This window comes from Chlorocebus sabaeus, chromosome X, assembly GCF_047675955.1.
Source record: "Chlorocebus sabaeus isolate Y175 chromosome X, mChlSab1.0.hap1, whole genome shotgun sequence".
NCBI classification, from domain to species: Eukaryota; Metazoa; Chordata; class Mammalia; order Primates; family Cercopithecidae; genus Chlorocebus; species Chlorocebus sabaeus.
In genome coordinates, this window is record NC_132933.1 from 98,788,570 (window position 1) to 98,808,887 (window position 20,318).

At 38.8% G+C, this 20,318-nt stretch overlaps 1 protein-coding gene across 5 annotated transcripts in view; it reads left to right on the forward strand.

The window, feature by feature from the left end:
• Positions 1–20,318, forward strand: part of WNK3 (WNK lysine deficient protein kinase 3) — a 169,147-nt gene that overhangs the window by 108,502 nt on the left and 40,327 nt on the right. For all 5 annotated transcript variants that reach the window (XM_073013655.1, XM_037994937.2, XM_073013653.1 and 2 more), the window contains 7 exons: positions 3,508–3,663; positions 3,745–3,796; positions 5,058–5,195; positions 5,557–6,494; positions 16,039–16,129; positions 16,664–16,794; positions 17,612–18,222. In XM_073013655.1, the coding sequence (XP_072869756.1) occupies positions 3,508–3,663; positions 3,745–3,796; positions 5,058–5,195; positions 5,557–6,494; positions 16,039–16,129; positions 16,664–16,794; positions 17,612–18,222 (2,117 nt within the window). The remainder of the gene's footprint in view (positions 1–3,507; positions 3,664–3,744; positions 3,797–5,057; positions 5,196–5,556; positions 6,495–16,038; positions 16,130–16,663; positions 16,795–17,611; positions 18,223–20,318) is intronic.

Below are 20,318 nucleotides of genomic sequence, written 5' to 3' on the forward strand. Positions count from 1 at the left end.
ATTCCTCCTTTAGCTCTGAGAAGTTTGATGGACTGAAGCCTTCTTCTCTCATCTCGTCAAAGTCATTCTCCATCCAGCTTTGATCCGTTGCTGGCGATCAGCTGCGTTCCTTTGGAGGGGGAAGATGCGCTCTTATTTTTTGAATTTCCAGCTTTTCTGCCCTGCTTTTTCCCCGTCTTTGTGGTTTTATCTGCCTCTGGTCTTTGATGATGGTGATGTACTGATGGGATTTTGGTGTGGGTGTCCTTCCTGTTTGTTAGTTTTCCTTCTAACAGTCAGGACTCTCAGCTGTAGGTCTGTTGGAGATTACTTGAGGTCCACTCCAGACCCTGTTTGCCTGGGTGTCAGCAGCAGAGGCTGCAGAAGATAGAATACTGCTGAACAGTGAGTGTACCTGTCTGATTCTTGCTTTGGAAGCTTCCTCTCAGGGGTGTACTCCACCGTGTGAGGTGTGGGGTGTCGGTCTGCCCCTAGTGTAGGATGTCTCCCAGTTAGGCTACTCAGGGGTCAGGGACCCACTTGAGCAGGCAATCTGTCTGTTCTCAGATCTCAACCTCCGTGTTGGGAGATCCACCACTCTCTTCAAAGCTGTCAGAGTTGCTTGTGTCTGCAGAGGTTTCTGCTGCTTTTTGTTGTTGTTGTTGTTGTTTAGCTGTGCCCTGTCCCCAGAGGTGGAGTCTACAGAGACTGGCAGGCCTCCTTGAGCTGCTGTGAGCTCCACCCAGTTCGATCTTCCTAGGGCTTTGTTTACCTACTTAAGCTTCAGCAATGGCGGGCGCCCCTCCCCCAGCCTCGCTGCTGCCTTGCCGTTAGATCACAGACTGCTGTGCTAGCAATGAGGAAGGCTCCGTGGGCGTGGGACCCTCCCGGCCAGGTGTGGGATATAATCTCCTGGTGTGCCCGTTTGCTTAAAGCGCAGTATTGGGGTGGGAGTTACCCGATTTTCCAGGTGTTGTGTGTCTCGGTTCCCCTGGCTAGGAAAAGGGATTCCCTTCCCCCTTGCGCTTCCCAGGTGAGGCGATGCCTCCCCCTGCTTCAGCTCTCACTGGTCGGGCTGCAACAGCTAACTAGCACCGACTGTCCGGCACTCCCCATTGAGATGAACCCAGTACCTCAGTTGATAATGCAGAAATCACCTGTCTTCTGTGTCGCTCGCGCTGGGAGCTGGAGACTGGAGCTGATCCTATTTGGCCATCTTGCTCCGTCCCCCCGCCCCCCGCCCATTATCTTTATTTTTGATAACAGGCTTTGAAAAAGCTAAACCCACAGGTAATTCTTTTTTTTTTTCTGTTTGTTTTTTTTTTAATTTTTGTGGGTACATAGAAAGTTTATATATTTATGAGGTAATATGAGATATTTTGATGTAGGTATACAATGTGTAAGAATGATGTAAAGGTAAATGGGGTATCCCTCCCCTTGTAATTCTTTTTTTTTTGAAATGGGGTCTCGCTCTCTCTCCCAGTCTGGAGTGCAGTGGTGCGATCTCGGCTCACTGCAAGCTCCGCCTCCCAGGTTCACGCCATTCTCCTGCTTCAGCCTCCCAAGTAGCTGGGACTACCGGTGTCCGCCACCACACCCGGCTTATATTTTGTATTTTTAGTAGAGATGGGGTTTCACAGTATTAGCCAGGTTGGCCTCCCCTTGTAGTTCTAATGTGTTAGCCACTGATCTAACATCTTGTATGCTATTGTTTCATTTAGTTTTTAATATTTTCTTTGCATTTTTAGGCTTAAGTTAGTATTTCTTCCCCCTTTATTTTATTTATTTTATATTATTTTCTAGGTTACTTTTGCATCTCCCCCTTTTGTGATGGGGATAGGACTAGAATGGCAGGAAAAGTTCATATAATGCTTTTTGTTTCTGCCAGCTTTCTTTGTGTATGCATTTCTAGCCAAGCAGAATTAAACATTTTAAAAGTCAATTATTTCATCAGTTCTATTCTTGTTTAACATAATATTTTCTGAACTGTCTCTTCTTTCATTCTCTTCAGGAATGTTTAACGTAATTAGTGGTCTTCTGAGCTATTTTTGGTTTGTTTTTTTTTTTTTTTTTTTTTTTGAGACAGAGTCTCCCTCTGTTGCCCAGGCTGGAGTGCAGTGGCATGATATTGTCTCACTGCAACCTCCGCCTCCTGGGATCAAGCGATTCTCCTGTCTCAGCCTCCCAAGTAGCTGGGATTACAGGCGCATGCCACCACACCTGGGTAATTTTTGTTGTTTTTTTTTTTTTTTTTTTTTGAGACGGAGTCTCACTCTGTTGCCCAGGCTGGAGTGCAGTGGCTGATCTGGGCTCACTACAAGCTCCGCCTCCCGGGTTCACACCATTCTCCTGCCTCAGCCTCCCGAGTAGCTGGGACTACAGGCGCCCGCCACCTCGCCCGGCTAGTTTTGTATTCTTTTTAGTAGAGACGGGGTTTCACCGTGTTAGCCAGGATGGTCTCGATCTCCTGACCTCATGATCCGCCCATCTCGGCCTCCCAAAGTGCTGGGATTACAGGCTTGAGCCACCGCACCTGGCTAATTTTTGTATTTTTAACAGAGATGGGATTTTACCATGTTGACCAGGCTGGTCTCGAACTCCTGACCTCAGGTGATCCACTCACCTCGGCCTCCCAAAGTGCTGGGATTATAAGCATGAGCCCCCATGCCCAGCTTTCCAAGCTATTCTTTATTTTTTTGAAGATGTTTCACTTTGTGGTTTGTGATTTAAAAGCTTTTGGGTTTGGACATCTTAGTTTTAAACATTGCCTCAGTTATGTTCTTCAAATAACCAATTTATAGAATGATATATTTTTTAAAATGCTGGTTCCTTCTCTGGTAGGTAGTGCCAATCTGAGAAATGTTGGTAGTCTCAAAATAGAATTATTTAATGTATTCTTTGGCATTTGTTGCTGGTCTTTGTGAATTCTATTGTTACACTTGGATTTAGATACTTAATTTTAATTTTCTTCTTCTTTTTTTTTTCTTTTTCTTTTCTTTTTTTTTTTTTTTTCGAGACAGAGTTTTGCTCTTGTTGCCCAGGCTGTAGTGCAATGGCGTGATGTCAGCTCACCGTAACCTCCGCCTCCCGGGCTCAAGCAATTATCCTGCCTCAGCCTCCCAAGTAGCCAGGATTACAGGCACCCGCCACCCCACCCGGTTAATTTTGTATTTTTAGTAGAAACAGGGTTTCACCATGTTGGTCAAGCTGGTCTCGAACTCCTGACTTCAGGTGATCCACCTGCCTCAGCCTCCCAAAGTGCTGGGATTACAGGCATGAGCCACCGTACCTGGCTAATTTTGTATTTTTAGTAGAGACAGGGTTTCTCCATGTTGGTCAGGCTGGTCTCAAACTCCCAACCTCACGTGATCTGCCCGCTTTGGTCTCCCAAACTGGGATTACAGGCATTAGCCACTGTGCCTGGCCCAATTTTCTTTCTTTACGTGGTAGTCACTATTTATATAATATTATAACTTTGAATAAACTACATTCACTCTCATGAATAGATTTACTTTTACTTTTGGGCAGGTTGAAGATAACTTTGTGCTGGAAAGTGAGAAAGAAAAGTTTGTAGAAGAATTGAGAGCTATTGTAGGTCAAGCCCAGGAGATCCTTCATGTCCACTTTGCCACAGAAAGAGCCATTGGAGTTGATTCTATTACTGTGGACTCCAACAGTAGCCAGGTGAGAACAATTGTTTAGCAAACAGATCTTCTCAGATATGAATCAGGAACATTTTAATTTATCTATTCATTTTTAATTCAGACAGGGTCATCTGAACAAGTACAGATAAATTCTACATCTACTCAAACCAGCAGTAAGTATATTTAGTAAAATTTACCATTTGGTTTTTGAAGCAAGACATTTGAAAACTTTTAACACACCTTCATTGGGAAAGATGTTAGCCAATAAATTAATTTGGTAACTTACTAGTGTATGTTTTCTCACACCTTGAAAGGCCCAGAGATAATAATCCATCCCCTGACTTTTCCTCAAGTGTTGGTTCTTTATCTGATTGATTTATTTTTGAGTTGTTGGGTGGTAATGTTACCAGAAAAGCAGTCACAGTACTGATGACCTTAAATGGCATAACTGTTTGAAACTTAACTAGTAAGTTATTTTTTTCTGGTTTGAGATGGATAGAAACTTTTTAACAAAAGTCATCATTTTCTAAGTTTGCCTCATGTTTCAATAGTCATTCATATCTTGATTTTATTCTACTAAGGATGAATGATGTGCTTCTACTTGCTCTGGTCACTGATAACTTTTAGTAAATCAGATGCCAGATAAACCTCCAGAAACGAAAACTAGGGTCTTCTGTTTTCTTTTCTGATGACTTTATCTTTCCATTCTTCTCAGGTATATTAAAGAGTGTCTGGGAGGGGGATAAGAACCATAGACAAATGAGCACCCCTGAAGAAATTACAGGAACATAAAGAAGCAAAAGGTGGTGTGGGAGTAATAGAAGCAGATACCATTATCCTGAAATTTAGTTTGACTGTGTTATGATACAGAGTCCTCCTATATCTTATTTTTCTGGTTAGCCAAGATCTGAGTAGGTTTCTGACTAACAAAGTTGGGTAAAGTTTAAAAGAGAATTACTTATTTGAGTATGTTTACAAAGTAGCAGTTAAGATATAGGGGTTTATTTTACTTTATTTTTAAAAATGTCATACAGTAAAACTGACTCCTTTTTCTTTTGGTGTACACTTCTGTAAATTTTAATACATATATAGATTTATGTAAGCACTATCATAATTAGGATACAGAATAGGAGATACAGGTTTTAATGGGAAAAGTGCTGTCAGTTTTTTCAAAGAGTACCCTGTTTCTAATTACTATTGATGCAATATTTGTTTCAGTAGAATCTAAAATCCTTCTCTAAAGATATTGTGTGCTTAGTACTTCAGACTTTTTGTCAGTATTGAGAGGACTGGTCTTATCAATTACATATATTCTAGTACTATTAGAAATGGAGATACAAGGCAAATTGTTTATTTAACCTGGCTTCTTCAGTCAATAAGGTAAATAAATTGAAAATCGCTTAGCATATTATTTTTTGCTAATTATTTCTGCAGATGAATCTGCTCCTCAGTCATCCCCGGTTGGTCGGTGGCGATTCTGTATCAATCAGACGATAAGAAACCGTGAGACTCAGTCTCCTCCTTCTCTTCAGCATTCCATGTCTTCGGTTCCTGGCCTATATCCACTTCCTAGTAAGCTTTTCTTCTCTGCCACTTTGTCCAGACTCAAAGGATGGGATGCAAAATACATATGATATCTTTAACTGGTTTCCATGGGAATTTTATGCTTATGAGAATTTTCATAAGCTTTTTTGAAGACATTAATATTAGGATACAACTTAAGCCATTTCCTATTTAATATTTATGAGAAAAAAAGGAAAATATTATTTTCCTTGCCAGGTTGAATTCTGTGTGTTTTGAGTCTTATTTACAAGAGTACTTTCACACAGGTTCTCATTTGCCTCTTTCTCCTCCTGTTCCTTTTGACTTAGGGCACTAGTCTATGCTTTGTACTTATCAGTACGTGCTTAGCCATTCTTTATTATTGTTCCAGGTCCAAAAAACACAAGTAATAAGGAGATACCACGGGACACACTGCTCACTATAGAAAATAATCCATGCCACCGTGCACTTTTCACCTCCAAATCAGAACACAAGGATGTGATTGATGGTAAGATTTCTGAATGTGCTAGTGTAGAAACCAAGCAGCCAGCTATACTTTATCAAGTGGAAGATAACAGGCAGATAATGGCACCAGTTACTAACAGTTGCAGTTACTCTACTACTTCAGTTCATGCAGTTCGAGCTGAATGTGAGGGACTCACCAAACAAGCAAGCATATTCATACCTGTGTATCCATGTCACCAAACTGCCAGTCAGGCTGATGCACTTATGTCCCATCCTGGCGAATCAACTCAGACTGCTGGTAACTCTCTTACAACTCTGGCATTTGATCAAAAGCCTCAAACCTTATCAGTACAGCAGCCAGCTATGGATGCAGAGTGTATTTCCCAAGAAGGAGAAACTACAGTGAACACTGAAGCAAGTTCTCCAAAGACAGTCATTCCCACTCAGACCCCTGGCCTTGAACCAACTACCCTTCAACCCACTACTGTCCTGGAATCAGATGGAGAAAGACCTCCAAAACTGGAGTTTGCAGACAACCGAATTAAAACTCTGGATGAAAAATTAAGAAACTTGCTCTATCAGGAGCACAGCATCTCTAGCATCTATCCCGAGAGTCAGAAGGATACCCAAAGCATAGACTCTCCATTTTCTTCCTCTGCTGAAGATACCCTCTCCTGTCCAGTGACAGAAGTCATAGCCATCAGTCACTGTGGAATTCAAGATAGCCCTGTACAATCCCCTAATTTCCAACAGACAGGCGCTAAGCTTCTGTCTAATGTGGCTGCAAGTCAGCCTGCTAATATATCAGTGTTCAAAAGGGACCTGAATGTGATAACTTCTGTACCCAGCGAATTGTGTTTACATGTAAGTATCGTTCTTTCTAACCAATTCCTTACTCATTGCTTATTGTTTTAAAGAAATGCCTTCTCTTCTAAAATTCTGTCCTTTGAAATGAAATGGTCACAAGATTCTGAGGTCACAGGTATTTAAGAAGGCCATGACTTAGGCTGCAGTGTTCAGAACCTCTCAGTAGGCCGGGCGCGGTGGCTCAAGCCTATAATCCCAGCACTCTGGGAGGCCGAGGCGGGCGGATCACGAGGTCAGGAGTTCAAGACCATCCTGGCTAACACGGTGAAACCCCGTCTCTACTAAAAAAATACAAAAAACTAGCCGGGCGATGTGGCGGGTGCCTGTAGTCCCAGCTACTCGGGAGGCTGAGGCAGGAGAATGGCGTAAACCCGGGAGGCGGAGCTTGCAGTGAGCTGAGATCCGGCCACTGCACTCTAGCCCGGGCGACAGAGCAAGACTCTGTCTCAAAAAAAAAAAAAAAAAAAAAAAAAAAAGAACCTCTCAGTAGAGATGACAAACTATCTTTGGTAAGAGAGCCCTCTGGTGAATTAGCTAAGAACCTGCAAGCAGTGTCTATATTTGTATTAATGACAGAATGAAAACTGACTCATGGATTGTTTTAGTGGGTAGGAAGAACTTTTAGATTTTCACTTAAAATGCCTGTTATCAGTTTCCTTCTTAAAAAAAAAAAGTTACGGTTTTTAATTTAATCATGTTTGGGGGGATTTAATTTGACAAAAAAAGAAAAGAAAGTAAAATCATCATTAATACCATGACTTTTTTTTTTTTTTTTCCAACCCTAGACGGAGTCTTGCTCTGTCTCCTAGGCTGGAGTGCAGTGGCACGATCTCGGTCTGCCTCCCGGGTTCAAACAATTCTCCTGCCTCAGCCTCCTGAGTAGCTGGGATTACAGACACGTGCCACCATGCCTGGCTAATTGTATTAGTAGAGACGGGATTTCACCATGTTGGCCAGGCAGGTCTCAAACTCTTGACCTCATGATCCACCCGCCTTGGCCTCCAAAGTGCTGGGATTACAGGCGTGAGACACTGTGCCTGACCTGACTTATTTTTTGAGTTATATAATGTGGGAACTTTAATTTTCCTTTGCTGCCCCTTCAAATCACAGAAGTAACCACTAATAATTCGGTGCTTATCCTTCTTGCCTTTTCTTAAGCTTATACAGATCTATTTACATACATATAAAATTTTATTCATAAAAATACTGTGCTGTATACATACTGGTCTGCAACTTAATTTTTTCATTTTACAGTAGATCATGGACATCTTTCTAAATCTTTATCACTATCTTTTTGTCATTTTTGTTATTATATAAGTAATAATATATATTTGTACATAGTATATATGTACTATGTACAAGTAAAATCCACCCCATCCCCAAACCTATAGACACAGCTGTTAACAAATCTTTCCAGACATGATTTTAATTAATATACAAATATTTATAAAGACATACTTTTTATATATGATATATTGTATCTTTATATAGATATATAGATACATGTTAATATTTATATACATATATTTATTTACATATATACTAGTCTGCATTTTTTTCATTTATGGGTATCCATGTCAGTACACATAGTTCCATCTTACTCAACTTTTTGAAACAACTGCATAATATTCCACTGATATAATTTAAATATCTTTTAAATTTTTAAATTATTTTAAATAATAAATAAATATCACATAATGTGATGTGAATCTTAAGAAATGAACTGTTATATCTGTCATTTAAACTTTGTTGCTTGAAGGAGACTCTCCCAAGTGTCAAGGTCAAATGGATTCTTTTATTTGTTTCAAGTGTCTGTTGCTATATCTGGATCATACTTAGCTGCCACTGTTTCTGGTGTCGTGGAATCCTTTTTTCCCCTAAAATACTTCTATGAGTAATATTTTCAAATATATTGCATGGAGATCCTATTTGGTATTCTTTTGCCTGTCTAAAAATGTCTTTATATTGCTTCACACTTGATTGACTAAGTACAGATGGTAGGATCAGAATTTTTTCTTCTCAATTGAGAATACATTGTTTTATTGTCTTTTATTAGCCTTGCTGATGAGAGTGATTTCAGTTGTTCATCATTCATTTGTAGGTAACCTGTTTTTACTCTAGACCACTGCAGTGCTCTAGTACTTTTTACAATGTGGAAATGTTCTGTATCTGCACTATCCAATACAGTAACCACTAACCAGATATGACTATTGAGCACTTGAAATGTGGCTAGTGCAACTGAGGGCCTGAATTTTTAATTTAATTTGATTTAATTAATTTAAATTTAGACAGCCACATGTGATTAGTGGCTGCTGTATTCAGTTAGCACAGGTCTAGTTGCTTTTAGGAAACTATCTTAGAGTTCTGATTATCAGACTCTATCTTGGTATATTGCTTTTCCATTCATTTTGTATATCACTTTTGTGGATGTTTCGAATTTGAAGATGTGTCTTTTTTCAGCTCCAGTAACTTTATTTTCATTTCTTATTTTTCTTCCCCTTCATTGTCTTGCTTATTTCCATTTGGAAATCGTAGGAGATATATGGCCTCTTGGATTATTCCCCATGTTTCTTAACAGCTTGCTCTCACTTTTAATTTCATTTTTTAAAACCTTATGTTCTCAGATATGTCTTCAGTTTTTTTTTTCTTTTTAAATTTCAGATCACTCTCTTGGTATTCAGCTGTATCCAGTTAATTTTTCATTTGGCAGTCATGAATTGGATTTTTTAAATCGTTCTTATTCTTGGCTCCATTTTCATAGCAACCTATTTTTGCATGTATTTTTCTTCCAAGCTTTTTTCTCAGAAAACTGACAAAATATTAACTCTAAAATATATAAAGAATGCTTACAAATCATTGAGAAAAGATCAGACAACTCAGTGGAAGAATAGCCAAAGCATGTGAACGTGCATTTCACAGAGGTGGAAATATAAATGCCTGCTAAACATGTGAAAAGATTTTCAACTTTCTTAGTAATGAGAGAAAGGCAAAACTTTACAGAAGAATAGTTTTTGCTAATTAGACTAGCAAATATTAAAGAAATTGATGGCCAGGCGCGGTAATTTTCATTTTATGTTGGTAGGAATAAAATCAGTACAGCCTACTTGGAGGGCAGTTTAGCACTGTGAAAGTTAGAAATGTGTACATTCCTGTGACTGAGCTATGTCACTCTCAAATTCTACCTGAGAGAAGCATTTGCACATATGAACAAAGGAACAGGTATAAGAATGTTCAGTGTAACATTGTTTATTTGTAACAGGAAAGGATTCACAAACAAGTTTAAATATTTATAAATAGAAATTGAGGGACATTGATACTATGAAGCAATTTAAAAGCATGAAGTAGACCTGTAAATATATGTTAGCTCTTATCATCTTTATTTTATCATGGACATATCTCCAGGAAAAATCATCAGGAAAAATATATGCAGAATAATTCAGACAGTATGATGAGGTGTGTGTATGTGTGTGTGTCTGTGTGTGTGTTTGTATGTATGTGTATGTGTGTGTGTGTTTTTGAGACAGGGTCTCTGTTACCCAGGCTGGAGTGCAGTGGCATGATCGTGGCGCATTGTAACCTCAACCTCCTGAGTTTAGGTGATCCCCTTGCCTCAGCCTGCCAAGTAGCTGGGACTACAAGTGCATGCTACCATGCTTGGCTCATTTTTAAACTTTTTGTAGAGACGTGGGCTTGCAATGTTGCCCAGGCTGGTTTTGAACTCCTGGCCTCAAGCGATGCTTCTGCCTTGGTCTCCCAAAGCAGTGGGATTACAGGTATGAGCCACCACACCTGGCCTGTATTTTTAAAAAGGAACACACACACACACATACACACATATATATATATGTACATAAATTTACAAAAAAGTTCTGAAAAGATAAATTGATATTAGTGGATATCTTCCAGGGGGGACTGGGAAGGAGGGTTGTTACAGAGATTTTTGTTTTATCTAATGGCTTAGATCTTTTACAGAAAACAGTCATTCATGTTATAAACCAAAAAGTATCTAAGGCAGATCTCAATCAATTTAGAATTTTATTTTGCCAAGGTTAGGGACATGTCTAGAAGAGAGAAAACATGGAATCACAGATACAGTCTGTAGTCTGTGCCTTTCTCCAAAGATGATTTTGAGGGCTTCAGTATTTAAAGGGGAAAAGCAAGCTGGAGGGGAAAGAGGGAGGTTATGGTAATCCACACGTTGCAAGAGAAAAGGAGCAGGTAGGAGAATAATCAATTATGTATTCATCTCACAATTTTGCTCAGTAAATCAGCACTTTACATAAGATAAGGTGAACATAGGGTAGCTACCTCTGGAGATATTTAACCTTTTATTTGTAGCTGTTTGCTTAGGAACAAAATGAAATGCAGTTTCTTGCATGACTCAGATTTCAGCTTAACTTTTTTCTTTTTGGCATAGTGAATTAGGGTCCTGAGTTTTTGTTTGCCTTTCACAATGTATTACTTGTGATATTTTTTTAAATGAAAACATTCTTATTGAAACACAGCGTTAGAAAGAAAACAGTTTTTGAACCCCACAAACCAGTTTCAAAATCTTGCTTTGCCATTTACTATGTAATAGTAGGCAAATTATCTACACCCTTTACCCAACCTTAATTTCCTCATCTGTAAAATCAAGATAATAGTACCTACTTAAAGGGCTACTGGATGCCTTTGGTATATTCTCCTTATTGTTTATTCATCTTATTTCATATTCTTTGTGCTCTATAAATATGGAAACTTGTCTTGTGATTTCTTAGAATTTTAACTATTTTACAGTATTCGATCCAGTGACATTAAATATATTCACAAGGTTGTGTATCCATCACCATTATCTAGTTCCATAACTTTTTCATCACCCCAACAAAAGAAACTTCATACCCATTAAGCAGTCATTATTCATTCTCCCTTCCCCCTTGCCCCTTGCAACCACAAATCTGCTTTCTGTCAGTATAGATTTGCTTATGCTAGATTTTTCATATAAATGGAACCATACAGTATATGGCCTTTGTGTCTGGTTTCTTTCACTTAGCATAATGTTTCAAGGTTCATATTCCATTTTATGGCTATACTGCATTTTGTTTATCCATTCATTGGTTGATGGACATTAGGTTGTTTCTACCTTTTGGCTGTTGTGAATAGTGCTACTACGAACATTCATATAAAGTATTCATATGAGTTCCTGTTTTCAGTTCTCTGGGGCATATGGTAATTCTACATTTAACTTTTTGAAGAACCACCAAACTCTTTTCTAAAGTAGCCACACCATTTTACATTCCCACCAGCAGAATGTGAGGGTTCCAATTTGTCTACATGCTTACGAACACTTGTTTTCCAATTTTTTGTTCATAGCCATCTTGGTGAGTATAAAGTGGTATTCTTATTGTGGTCTTGATTTGCATTTGCTTAATATCTAGTGGTGTTGAGAATCTTTTCATGTGCTTGTTGGCCATCTGTATATCTTCTTAGGAGAAATGTCTATTCGAGTCCTTTGCCTATTTTTTAATTGGATTGTTGTTTGTGTTGTTGAATTGTAAGAATTCTTTATATGTGTGGCTGGGTGTGGTGGCTCAAGCCTGTAATCCCAAAACAGGGAAGCCAAGGCAGTAAGATCGCTTGAGGCCAGGAGCTGAAGACCAGCCTGGTCAACATAGTGAGATCCCAATCTCTATAAAATAAAAAAAAAATCTTTATGTATTCTGGATGCTATGTCTTTATTAAATATTTTATTTGTGAATATTTTCTCCCATTCTGTAGGGTTGTCTTTTCACTCTCTTGATAGTATCCTTTAATGCACAAAAGTTTTTTATTTTGTTGAAGTCTGATTATCTACTTTTTCTTGTATTGCTTTGTTAGCTCTTATAATTAGGTATTTGATATATGTTGAGTTAATTTTTGTATATGTACGAGACAAGGGTCCAGCTTCATTCTTTTGCATTTGGATATCCAGTTGTTCAGCACCATTTGGTGAAGAAACTATTCTTTCCCCCATTGAATGGTCTTGGCAGTCTTGTAAATATCAATTGACTATAGATGTATGGATTTATTTCTGGACTCTTAATTCTATTTGTCAATCCCAATATCTATCCTTATGCCAGTAGCAAAAGGACAGTGTTTTGATTACTGTAGTTTTATAGTATATTTGGAAATCAGGAAATGCGAGTCCTCCAATTTTGTTCTTTTTAAATATTTTTTGGCTATTCAGGGTCCCCTGTGATTCCATGGAAATTTTAGTATAAGCTTTCCTATTCCTGTGAAAAAGGCCATTGGGGTTTTGATAGGGATTGCATTGAATCTGTAGGTCACTTTGTGGACTGTTGACAGATTAAGTCTTCCTATTCATGAACTTTCTATTTATTTCAGTATTCTTGAATTTCTTTCATTAATGTTTTGTAGTTTTCAGTGTATAAGACTGTCACTCCTTGGTTAAATATATTCCTAAGTATTTTCTTATTGTTATTAGAAATGGAATTATTTTCTTAATTTCTATTTTGGATTCTTCATTGCTAGTATATAAAAATACAACTGATTTTTATGTGTTGATGTATCCTCCAACTTTACTGAGTTTGTTTATTAGCTCCAATAACTTTTGGTGGATTATTTTGGATTTTCTATATATAAGATCATGTCAACTGTGAATAGAGATAGTTTTATTTCTTCATTTCCTATTTTTCTTATATACAAACTTTTTTTTTTCTTTTTTGAGACAGAGTCTTACTGTGTCACCCAGGTTGGAGTGCAATGGGATGATTTCAGCTCACTGCAACCTCCACTTCCACTTCCCAGGTTCAAGCAATTCTCCTGCCTCAGCCTCCCAGGTAGCTGGGATTATAGACGCTCACCACCACGCCCAGCTAATTTTCATATTTTTAGTAGAGATGAGGTTTCACCATGTTGACCAGGCTGGTCTGGAACTCCTGACCTCAGATGATCCACCCGCCTCAGCCTCCAAAGGGCTGGGATTATAGGCATAAGCCACCATGCCCAGCTCTTATCTATAAACTTCTCATGCTTTCCATTTGTTTGTCCTTTTGCTTTTTGTACTGGCATAATTTCTCAATTTTTAAGCTGTTGTATCACGTATTCAGCTATTTTTTGTGTCAAGTATTATATTGTTTTAATTTCTAGTAACTGTAGTTCATTCCTTTCTTTATAGATGTAGTATATTCACACATCTCTCTGAATATATTAGTCTTATTCTATGTTATTAATGCTATTTCCTTGGCTATCCTGTTTGCCAAGTTTAGTATTTTCTTATAATGTTAGTTTTCCCTTGGTGTTTAGTGATTCTTAGTTGTGTTCTCTTCTTTTTCACTCATGAGATTCCTTGTTCATCTGTCTGTGTTTTATGTAATTACTGTAACCTTCCTTCAGTAATTGTGGGAAAGGTATGGGACATCCTCCCTGGCACTGTATTTTGTAACTTATCTCTAATGCTGCCTGGAGGGTGGCCCAGTAGCTAGTCTCCAAAGGTAGGAGGGCTTACCTTTCTTCCTGGATGTTGTCTCCTCCCTACGTTGTTGACCTCTCTCTTGGCCACAAACCTTTTCCTCTTACTACTCTTATTTGGGGGCACATGCCTCTGCTGCCCTTTGCTTGGTGTGGAGGTGGGGACAGAACTGCCTGCCTGTTCCTTCTTTGTTATTCCCAATCAGTTCATTCTGCCATTCAGTGAATATCTCTTTAGCGGTGAATAAGTCAAAACCTCTGTTTTTGTGGAGCTCACATCTAGTAGAAGAAAATGGGATACTAAAACTATATATGGTAGTCAGGGAAGGACTTGTATGTGGTGGTGATAGTCATAGATAGAGAACTGTTCAGGGAACCAAAAGAAGGCCAGCAAACAGGAGAACATTAAGAGAGAATGTTGAAAGAGACAGAAGGTAGATCTGATAGAGTTTTGTAAGCATTCTAGCCTACCACTCATCTTTTTGGTTGGCCAGGGTTCTCTCCTGCTGCCCGTATCAGCCACCCAAGTTTGCAGCATTTTGAAACAATTCCTACATATGTCATGGTCTGCTTTTTCCTCTCTCAGTCATGTATGCATGTGTCTATGTCTGTTTTCCTGTTGTGTCTGTAAATTTGGATTGATAAGGAAGGCTAGAACAAATATTTAATTTGCCATCTTGATCCGGTTACTACATATTAAAATTCTTTTCTGTAATTTCAGTGGGACCAATGTAACATTTTCTAAATTGTAATACTAATTTTTTTCTCATCATGAAACTTATTGTTACCAGTTTAAAATGAGACTGCAGAAAATAAAAACTAATTGCTTACAATTTATGTCCTGACCTGCCGTAAGTTTGTTTTTGTTTTTTTGTTTTTTTGTTTTTGAGACAAGAGTTTCGTTCTTGTTGCCCAGGCTGGAGTGCAATGGTGCGATCTCGGCTCATTGCAACCTCTGCCTCTGGGTTCTAGCGATTCTCCTCCCTCAGCCTCCCAAGTAGCTGGGATTACAGGCACACACCACCACGACAGGCTAATTTTGTATATTTAGTAGAGACGGGGTTTTACCATGTTGGCCAGGCTGGTCTTGAACTCCTGACCTCAGGTTATCTGCCTGCCTCAGCCTCCCAAAATGCTGGCATTACAGGCATGAGCCACTGCACCCGGCCCTGCCCTAAGTATTAATAATGCTTACCCAAGACATCATACTTCCTGCCAGTAGGCTATCTTCCTTCAGGCAAATGCTAAATCCCATTCTTTGTGCTTTTATATATTTTTTTAATCTTCTAGATTAGTAGTGACCCTTCTCATGTTTCCCAAAGTATTTGTGGTTGTCTGTGCTAACTTTTCATATTAATTATTATAGAGGATTTATCTTTAAAGCACTCATTTAGATACAACAGTTATATCTGGGGCCCTTTTTGGTGGGGGAGTAGGAGGACAAGAAGAGGGGAGTGATTTTGTAGCTAGTATAGCCTGATGTTAACAAGAATTTTTAGAGCATGATTTTGAAGTAATTTTGATGTCCTTTATAAATTTCCATATGCTTTCATAAAGTAATAAACTTGATTTCCTCATACTTCTCTAAATCTAAGTGCCTCGATATCTTGTTTTTCTCTGTTTGTGTGTTTCAAGCATCTTTAACTGAGTCTCTTAAATAATATAGGCATAAATGAAAAATTTCATGATAATAGCTTGGAGTTTTAGTAACCTTTTTAGTAAACTGGCACATATGAAGGAAATTTTAATTTGATTTTCAGTTTTCAAAGTTTGTATAATGATGAAAAATATTCTGGGGTAGAAGATTAATAATCTCTTTTATTTACTAAAGTCTAAATAATATTTTTAAAGAAACAAGAAGGCTTAATTTTTGTAAATGGTGTACCTTGGGTTCAGTCTAATATGCTACTATTAATGCAACTAATACATAATACCCTATTTTGGGTTAAAGATCAGTCTGTACAAGAAATTCCGGTGTTATTTTTTTTTAAAAAAGCTTCACCTTACCTAAATGATTACCACTTTGGTTTTTCTCGGTTGTTTTGTTTTGTTTTGTTTTGTTTTGTTTTGTTTTGTTTTGTCTTGTCTCCATTAGGAGATGTCCTCAGATGCTTCACTTCCAGGGGATCCAGAGGCCTATCCTGCTGCTGTGTCAAGCGGTGGAGCCATTCATCTGCAGACAGGAGGTGGATATTTTGGCCTAAGCTTTACTTGTCCTAGTCTCAAAAATCCTATTAGCAAGAAATCCTGGACTCGCAAATTAAAAAGCTGGGCATACAGGCTACGGCAGTCAACCAGCTTTTTCAAGAGATCAAAAGTCCGTCAAGGTAGTGTGCTTACAGTCAGGGACATAGACTAGGTAACATCACTTTTCATTTACTTATTTTTTTGTTGTTCATATACAAATCTTGCCACTTTTTCCACGTAGCCCATGTATGTGACATGTCCCATTAATGTCATTGCCGTTTTATTTTTTCCTTTTGTAACTAATTTGGTTTTCCAGTTATTCATTTCATATAGATACTAAGTCTTGGGATAAATCTTGCAATGTCTGATTTAGACTTAGGGACTTATACGATGTTGCTTATTACATTAACACCTTTTAATTGTCTAGCAGGAGTTAAGCTTTTTCTACTTTTCTTCATTTTTGGTAATGTAAACAAATTTAGTCTTAACAAACAATTTTCTCTTTTCTACTTACAATTTGGCAAAACTTGCAGTGGAAACAGAAGAGATGAGATCAGCAATTGCTCCTGATCCCATTCCTCTGACACGGGAGTCTACAGCTGATACTAGGGCTTTGAATAGATGTAAAGCGATGAGTGGATCATTTCAGCGGGGTCGGTTCCAGGTTTGTGTCTTTGATTGAATCCTTATCTACAAGGGCATTATAAAACATAACAGCCACTGGAGATCTTGGTCTGTAGATGATACTTCCATTTTTGTTTTTTGTTTTTTTGTTTACCGAGATGGAGTTTCACTCTTGTTGCCCAAGTTGGAGTGCAATGGCATGATCTTAGCTCACTGCAACCTCCGTCTCCTTGGTTCAAGCAATTCTACTGCCTCAGCCTCCCGAGTAGCTGGGATTACAAGTGCATGCCACCATGCCTGGCTAATTTTTTGTATTTTTATTAGAAACGGGGTTTCACCTTGTTAGCCAGGTTGGTCTTGAACTCCTGACCTCAGGTGATCCACCCACCTCGGCCTCCCAAAGTACTGGGATTATAGGCGTGAGCCACCATGCCCGGCTGATGATACTTACTTTAAATGTAGATCATTGTCATATTTAATTTGTTCACCTTCCATGCATCCCCTCACCTTTTGAAGCCATCAGTAAAGATGAGTCTACAGAAATGGAGATTTTAGTAGCTGGTAGAGAGCACAGAAATAGTTTTGTTTTTGTTTTTGTTTTTGTTTTTTTGGCGGGTGGGTGGGTCCTCTTTTATAAATGTAATTGCACGTCTTTTAGAATCTCAGCAACTCTACTTGTGGAATTTTATTTGAGCAATATGATGCCCACTCTCTTTACCCAAGGGGCCTGTTTGAAAGAGTGAATTTGGGGGTATAGATTAAATTTTTAAGTTTTGCTAGTATCAATACATATACATCACAGCAGACCATCTACTTGTCTGTGCTATGGTAACCACTTTTACATTTTTATATCTCAGGTGATTACAATTCCTCAGCAGTCAGCAAAAGTGACATCTTTTGGAATAGAACACATATCAGTGTTCAGTGAGACAAACCATTCTAGTGAAGAAGCCTTTATTGAAACAGCAAAGTCTCAGTTGGTAGAAATAGAACCTGCCACACAAAATCCCAAAACTTCGTTTTCTTCTGAGAAGTTACAAGCTCTTCAGGAAACCTGTAAAGAAAATAAAGGAGTTCCCAAACAAGGTGACAACTTCTTATCTTTCAGTGCAGCTTGTGAGACTGATGTATCTTCAGTGACCCCAGAAAAGGAATTGGAAGAAACTTCAGCCACAGGAAGTAGCATGCAGTCTGGATCTGAACTGTTGCTTAAAGAGAGAGAGATATTGACTGCTGGGAAACAGCCTAGCTCTGATAGTGAATTTTCAACCAGTCTTGCTGGCAGTGGAAAGTCAGTGGCAAAGACTGGTCCAGAGAGTGATCAGTGCTTACCACACCATGAAGAACAAGCTTATGCTCAAACACAGAGTTCACTCTTCTATTCACCATCTTCCCCAATGAGCAGTGATGATGAATCAGAAATAGAGGATGAGGACTTGAAGGTGGAGCTTCAAAGATTACGAGAAAAGTAAGGACTGTTTCTCTTTTGTCACAAATCTGGTTGCCCTGGGTTTTATAGAACTTAGTATTTGATTGGTAACTAATTTAGGATTGTTGACATTTTAATGATTGAAAACTACAAAGAATGCTAATGCTAAACATTTATGAATGAGAAAAAGTTCTTATATATAAAATGTTTTCATAGTCTCAAGACTATTACAGTTGCTTATTTACCAATATGATTTAATTACTCCTTTTGTTAACTTTTACAGTCCTTATTCTTCAGGACTTTTGGTTTTAGATTTTACAACTATTCTTATATAATTTCACATTTGATAAGTAAACAGCTGATTTATTATAATCAGAGATAGTGGTTCATCTTCTTTAGGAAAAGGTAAGATACTTTCAAGATCAAGCTTATTATTTGGTGACTGAGGTAATCAACCTTCACTAGTGAGATTATGATAATATATTTTGTCAATAGAATGCTGTTTTGTATTTAGTTTTATAAAATAGGTCATTTTAAAAAAAGAAATTCAAGCCAGCTGGGCATGGTGGCTCATGCCTGTAATCAGCACTTTAGGAGGCAGAGGCAGGTGGATCACCTGAGGTCAGGAGTTCGAGACTGGCTTGGCCAACATTTTGAAACCTTCTCTCTACTTAAAAAAAAAAAAACCATACAAAAATTAGCCAGGCATGGTAGCAGATGCCTGTACTCCCAGCTACTTGGGAGGCTGAGGCAGGAGAATCGCTTGAGCCTGGGAGGTGGAGGTTGCAGTGAGCCCAGATTGTGCGCCACTGCACTCCAGCCTGGGTAACAGAGCAAGACTTTGTCTAAAAAAAAAAAAGAAAGAAAGAAAAGAAATTCATATTAAGTTGCTGAATTCTTTTTTTTTTTTTTTTTTTTTTTTTGAGACGGAGTCTCGCTCTGTCGCCCAGGCTGGAGTGCAGTGGCCGGATCTCAGCTCACTGCAAGCTCCGCCTCCCAGGTTCACGCCATTCTCCTGCCTCAGCCTCCCGAGTAGCTGGGACTACAGGCGCCCGCCACCTCGCCCGGCTAGTTTTTTGTATTTTTTTAAGTAGAGATGGGGTTTCACCGTGTTAGCCAGGATGGTCTCGATCTCCTGACCTTGTGATCCGCCCGTCTCGGCCTCCCAAAGTGCTGGGATTACAGGCTTGAGCCACCGCGCCTGGCCTTAAGTTGCTGAATTCTAATTCTATCCACATGGTTCAAAATTCAAAAGGTACAAAAGGGTAACCAGTAGTCTCCCTCCTAGCACTGCAGCTGAACTACCCAGGTTCTCTCCTTACACACAATAAATATTACCTGTTTCTTGTATATCCAGTTAGTCTATAACCGTACAAACAAATATGCATATTTCATTCTTTGTTCCCCCAAATAGTAACTTACACTGCAAGACTGTTCTTATATCTTGGTTTTCTTTACCATTTCATGGTATCTTGGATATATACCTGTATCATTATATTTTTTACTGTTTCAAAGTATTCCAGTATATGCATATACTCATAAGTTAATTACTAGCCTCCTATTGATGACCCCATGCCATTACTTTGAAAAGTTGAAACCAACTCTAGCAATTTTTTAATGTATCTTATGCTTTAGAGAATTTCTGCACTGTTCTGGAACTTAATTTGTAAAGCAGGGAGAACCAGGGAGGACTAAAAATATAGGCATGTAAAAAGCCGGATTTGGCTGGGCGCAGTGGCTCATGTCTGTAATCCTAGCACTTTAGGAGGCCGACGTGGGTGGATCACCTGAGGTCAGGAGTTTGAGACCAGCCTAGCCAACATGGCAAAACCCCGTCTCTACTAAAAATACAAAAATTAGCCGGACGTGGTGGCGCCTGTAATCCCAGCTACTCAGGAGGCTGAGGCAGGGAGAACTACTTGAATCTTGGAGGCGGAGGTTGCAGTGAGCTGAGATCACACCACTGCACTCCAGCCTGGGTGACAGAGCGAGACTCCATCTCAAAAAATCAAATAAAAAGCTGGATTTTAGTCAAGTTCTTACAAGCTTGAATAATGCTCCATTTGGATGCTGTGTTTGAGTGCTTCAAGAATTAAAGCAGGTTAAAATCCTTGGAAATTTCTTAGTTTCTAAGG